The sequence below is a fragment of the Hemitrygon akajei genome, chromosome 16 (genome assembly GCF_048418815.1).
Source record: "Hemitrygon akajei chromosome 16, sHemAka1.3, whole genome shotgun sequence".
NCBI lineage: Eukaryota > Metazoa > Chordata > Chondrichthyes > Myliobatiformes > Dasyatidae > Hemitrygon > Hemitrygon akajei.
In genome coordinates, this window is record NC_133139.1 from 28,860,391 (window position 1) to 28,866,390 (window position 6,000).

The 6,000-nt window shown below is 42.0% G+C and overlaps 1 protein-coding gene across 3 annotated transcripts in view; it reads left to right on the plus strand.

Annotated features, from left to right (window-relative positions):
• pgpep1 (pyroglutamyl-peptidase I) overlaps positions 1–5,665 on the plus strand; it is a 37,249-nt gene extending 31,584 nt beyond the window's left edge. For all 3 annotated transcript variants that reach the window (XM_073068563.1, XM_073068561.1, XM_073068562.1), the window contains 2 exons: positions 706–938; positions 2,945–5,665. In XM_073068563.1, coding sequence (XP_072924664.1) covers positions 733–938; positions 2,945–3,137 — 399 coding nt within the window. In that variant the 5' untranslated portion in view covers positions 706–732 and the 3' untranslated portion in view covers positions 3,138–5,665. The remainder of the gene's footprint in view (positions 1–705; positions 939–2,944) is intronic.
• Positions 5,666–6,000: the final 335 nt, after the last annotated feature.

Consider the following 6,000-nt stretch of genomic DNA (forward strand, 5'->3'; position numbering starts at 1 on the left):
CTGTCTCTTATTGGCCAAGTTTTTGCATGCATAAACCTTATGTGGCTTGGTGTTAAATTCCTTGTTGGACCTTTGAGTACTTTGGGCCATTGACTGTACTACTGAACAGAGGTTACAAGTGTGTTAAATTACATGCTGACTGATTGTATAGGGAAATGAGTAAAAGGTATAGAATGAGGAGCAAATTGTTAAATATATATGTACTGCAAGAAAAACAGATCTGGAGGCTGGATTTCAGAAGGAAACAGCAAAAAGCGAGAGGGAGGGATGAAACTATATTGAGTAGAAAGTACGGTGTTGAACGGGTGGAGAAGTGCTGCTCTGTTTTTGTCTGTAGCAATGTCCCAGGGCATCCACTGGTTTTTTAAAAAACTCTTAAGAGGAGGGCTTTATTAAAAGTTTGGCAGAACATCATAGACTGAAAGTCAAGTTAGACAGAGGAAAGCCTCCACTTCAAAAGTTGAGTTTTGCTGTAGATGCTGAAGAAAAATTAGTAGGTCAAGTGTCCAAGTGATTGAAATGTCGATTTATAGCAGTGAAGTAAGAGTCAAAAGTAGTGATAGGAAGCATTGTATTGGGGACTGGGAAAAAGTTCATAGCAGGACATGGGAATGGAAAGATGATAGGAATCAAGGAAGAAAGTTTGGGCCTTTTCCGAACTGCCTCTGCCCAACAAATGCTTGTTATATATTGTTACTCTTTCAGTTATTCATCCACGTCGGAGTTTCGGGAATGGCCACCACTGTGACTTTGGAGAAATGTGGTCACAACCAGGGCTACAAGGGGCTGGACAATCGCTGCTACTGCCCAGACAGCCACTGCTGCGTTCAGGGAGGACCGGACTGCCTTGAATCCATTGTCGACATGGATGTCGTCTGCAACAAGATCACAGATCCACAACTAGACGTGGTTATTTCGGTGTCAAAGGATGCAGGAAGGTGGGGAAACCACCAGAGCACTGCTCTGTGACTTGCTAGAATGTGGTCTTGTACCACTCTTCATTTTGGTCCTCCCAGAAGTAGAAAACTAGAGCAAGAAAAGGGGTGAATTGGGTACATAAAGACAAATAAGCAGGGCAAATTAAAGGGGGAGGAATGATTCATTCAGGAAAAGTGGGGAGGGTGTTAAGTCTGTGTGTGTAGGGCTCCGTTGGTCTTGAGAGACCATGGATTTGCACCTTGGAAGGTTTCCAGGGCGCAGGCCTGGCCAGGGTTGTATGGAAGACCGGCATTTGCCCAAGCTGCAAGTCTCCCCTCTCCACGGCACCAATGTTGTCCAAGGGAAGGGCTTAAGGACCCATGCAGCTTGGCGCCGGTGTCGTCGCAGAGCAATGTGTGGTTAAGTGCCTTGCTCAAGGACACACACGCAGCCTCAACCAAGCCTTTAGGTCACTAGACGAATGCCTTAACCACTTGGCCACGCGCCAACACTGGGGTTAAGTACGTTGTAGATATTAGATAAAAGGAATTATACACTTAGTCTATAGACCCTTTAGCCTATGTTCGTCACTCTTACATCACAAGAGTTGATCAAATACTGTTTAAATAATTGACTTTAATAAAGGCTTTTGAGCATTGGGATAACGGGGTGGTTGAGGGATATTGAGAAAGTGAGTCTCAGATTGTAGAGATAGTGTGTCAGCTGAAACTAAACAATCAAACTAAGCATAACATAGAGTGCAAGATGTGGGAAGTAAATTATCACGTATTAAACCCTTTTGAATCTGTGTATCTTTGTGATATTCCAGATTTATTTCACTACTTGAATTTAAATATTCTTGTTGCTGTGTGAGATTCAGATTTGTGTTGTTTGACCAGTGTTTCGGGACTTTGGCTGCTAAACCAGAAACTTAAGCACCACATCTCCGTACCCTCATGACATTACTGGGTTCTGTTCTGCCTCAGCTCACCAGCACACATTCTAGTCTGTGCCTCTGTTTCTTCTTGACATGATAAACTGTGTCAATCGAGCTCTATCCATTTGTGGCTTGCGCTGTGCTTGTTCTTGTTCCCTTCTAGTCCAATATCACCGGAGTAATTTAAAGTAGATTTTAGATCAACCTTTAACAGGGGATTGTGGGTTATGTGAAATGGACACAGACGAGTTCAGGCCTGGAGCAGATCAGACAGACTTGAGGGTCCAAGTAGTTTACTCCAACTATATTCTTGTGTGTTTCTGTTAGTCCTCTCTCTTGTTTTCAAGGGGCTTCCAGGGACCCCTTTTTCTCAGCTTTATGTGCAACTTAACGCAGCTGGACATCTCCGCCGTCTTTTTCTGATGGCCACCTGTTACTAATTTTATTTGCTTCACTGGTAGCTATTTCTTCAGCTCTGGGTACTCTATCTTTCCATAACCACCTCTGTTCCTTTAAGACCCTTCATACTGTACCTCTATCTGAATAAATAGTTGGTGATCAGTCCTGGTACCTGTCTGCTTTGGTGAAAAAAAAAAAGATAACTTGATACAAGAATACTAAAATGGATAAAATTTTTAATATTAAAGTCATCAATATTCTGTGTAATCAAACATGAAATTAAGTTCCCTCTTTGATGCAGTAAGGTATTTCACTACACACTGCTTTTTGAGGGCATCACATGACAACCAAAGCTAGAAATTCTGACAACAGTTAGAAGCTAGCCCGGCAGAATTAAGAAAATCTCAGGAAAGATTTATAATTGTTTGAATAAAGTAAATCAGTTTGAGTTAGTGTGTATGTGTGACAATAGGGCATGGATTAAATGAAATTGGGAAAGGACCCAGAAGTGTTGTGGAAGTGTGTTCAGTGGGGATGATCACAAAAGAGAAATTTGTGTTGTGGGGTACAGATGTCAATTAGGGAGTTATGTTGAGGGAGTAAGCAACAGCACGGGTGCAGTGATCTGAAAAGTTGCTTCCTGCACCGCTTACTAAATGATTGATCACAGACTTGTCTCTGTCCACCCAGGTACCTCTGCGATTTTACCTACTATACCTCTCTGCATCTGAGCCATGGGAGATCAGCTTTCATACATGTCCCTCCACTGGGAAAGCCTTACACAGCTGAGCAGTTGGGAAGGGCTCTCCAAACCATTATCGGGGTGATGTTGGGCATGTTGCAACATTCCAACGCCAAGATGAACTGCCTGGTGGAACACTGAGGTTTCGGAAGCTGGCCAAGGCGCAAGAGGACCCAAAATCAACGTCATAACTTATCTTTCCAACCAGTTTTGGGGAACTTCCCTGGTCCCTGCTGCCATTGTAAAGTTCACCTGTTTAGGAGTGGGGAGGGGCAATTGAGTGAAGCCTGTAACGTGGTAATTATTGTATCTTTTAGGGGTGGAGGGAAGTACAAATCTCATTTGAAGCCCCAAGAGCCAAGTCAGGGCTAAAATGTTGAGTAACCATTTCTTGGGGCATCTGTAAACTACGATGCACATAATGCTGTGTTCACTCTGTGTATGTTTTAAAGTTGTTTTCCAGTTAGCAATTTTAATCTGAGCCCAGGACAGCATGAATATTTTTGACCTTATATTATTTTTTGATAATTGTTTTGTCTTGTGTCTCTGACAGATGATCACAGAAACTAAACTTTGAGCACTCTGCTGAACGTCATCCCAGAGTCTAAAATATTACAACTCCTAACGATGGATGCACTTAGGCACTTAGATATTATAACTACTTAAAGACGTGCTCTCAGCCTACGTATGCAATGTTTGCTATGTACTTCAGTCAGTCTTGCCTAGATTTAGTATTAAGTAAGGTGTAAATCAAACTAACCATAGCTTAAGTACGTTGAACTAGGTTGACATAATCCAAGTGAAATAACTTTTAGTTTAATTCAGCTACTTAAAACCTTTGTTTTTGCGTTGTGGATTTTGAGTGTCCGAGTAAAACTCATTATAAAATCTTAGCTCACTTCCCTCAAGTACTGGTAAGTATTGCCTCATTCCCCGTCCCTTCTTAGTGTTTTTAAGGAACTCCCTACAGCCACATTATTAGCAGAGTATTATTGGAGTTCAGAACTATTTCTAAAAGCTGCCCATCTGCCACTTGCTAAGGAACAGGATCTCCCCTTGGGACAATGCTGGTTTCCCCAGGGGTTAACGATGTTCTGCAACCATCTGTCTGTTGCAGCACTCCAGCAAATGATGCTCTTCTCCACTGTGAACATGTTTCTGTACGTTCACCTGGGTTAGATGCCACAGGGGAGCTTTAACACATTGAGCCTTTCCTTCAGAAGGAATTTGTTTAGCACTGAGCACCTACGAAATGAGCCTTCCTCTTTTTTTTCCTTCTCCTCACTATCCTTCCTGCCAGAGAGAGTTCCCATACCTCAATCGATGTTGCACGTTGGTGTAAACAAGTGGGGACAATGGGATGTGCCTCTTTGTAACTGGTTCCGCATCTGAAACTTGTTCAAATTGGCTTAGCATCAAAGCTTTCCAGCAGGCGCAAAGGTCCCTCAGCTGGTTTGTCATCTGAGGTGGCTGCTGCTTATAGTGAATGAGCAATCTTGGGCAGAACTAGTCCACCCAAGGGGTGATTGAATTGAGAGGAGTGCAAATATTGGTGGACTTTCGAAAGGCTGCCATTGACATGATCCAAATGAGTCTCTCAAAAGCCAGTCAACTTGGCATCGTGACTGGAGTTGAGACCTCATCCAGATGAGGGGTCTTGACCCAGAATATCAACGGTCAGTTATCCTCCGCCGATCATGCCTGACCCACTGACATTCTCCAGCAGTTTGTTTCTTTTTGCTCGAGAGAGATCCTGATACGCTTCCTGAGAAGAAACAGAAAATGTGAGGATGGACTTTAAAGAGTGTGGAGAGAAGAGGTCAAGTCTGATGACCCTTCAAGTTTTATGGAGCTTCCCAATGATGAACCTTGGTATTTTGAGCTGAGACTCCAATCTATGATTTTGGAAGCATAGCTTGAAAATTTTGCAAGCAAATTGGTCCTGCAAGGATTTTGATTGTAATTAACTGATTTAAAGAATACTAGATTTCTGATACTAGGAATGCATATTGTTTAAGGAATTTCCTTTTATTTTAGAAATATCCTTACATTTATCTAGCGATATTATTATAGATATTGAGGTGCTTCATAGGAGTATTATAGACAGTGTAACAGAGCAACATAGGATGTAGGGACAAGTGACCGAAATCTTGATTGACAAAGTAGGTTTAACAAAATGGGTTTTACAGCTTGTTTTAAAAGGAGGGGTGGGGGGGATAGAGGATGCAGTGAAGGAAGTCCAGAGTTCATTGCCTCGACAGTTGTCGCTTGTAAAAGCGGAATTAGTTGAAGGCAGAGATTGGAGGAGTGGGTAAAGAAGATGGAGAAAAAAGTTAAAATACTTTAATATGCTTAGACCTCCCAGATGTGCCTAGAAACTCCTTCATTGGACATGGCAAACCTCTGATTTGTATGTTAAACTCCGAGAATTTAAAATGTTTTCAACTGAGCTTGATGTGTAATTAAGTTAATATAATCAATGTGTCTGATAACCTCAGCCCCCCCCCCCCACCCCCCCCACATTAACTTCTATTCCTTGATGAAACATGTCCGTGATCACATCTGTTTATGTGAACTGGAGAAAGGATGTTATATGAGAATAGTGATGTTAATTGTTCTGTACATGGGAAAGAGTAAATAATTTGTGTTTTGCTTGTTTTGACCTCCAAGGGACTACATCGTATTATTCGTTAATTTGTCATATTTGTTCATTCGTATTTTCATAGAAAAGCAATTGCTTGTGGGCTGGGTTTCAGTGAATGGATCACATTCTGGGTCCCACACTCAGCTCTCGTTGTTAAAGGGCATGGGAATTGTTAGACAATGAAAGATCAGGGTCTGTATAATTTACAGTGCACCATCTTAATGTTCACTAGTGACTTGGCTCAGTGATCAGTGTCCATTTCAAATACTTTACCGTAGTTCCAAAGGGGAATTTGTTATATCCATGTGCAGATAATTTGCGGGGAAGGAACAGAGTAGGGTGTGAAGTGGGATTCGACTA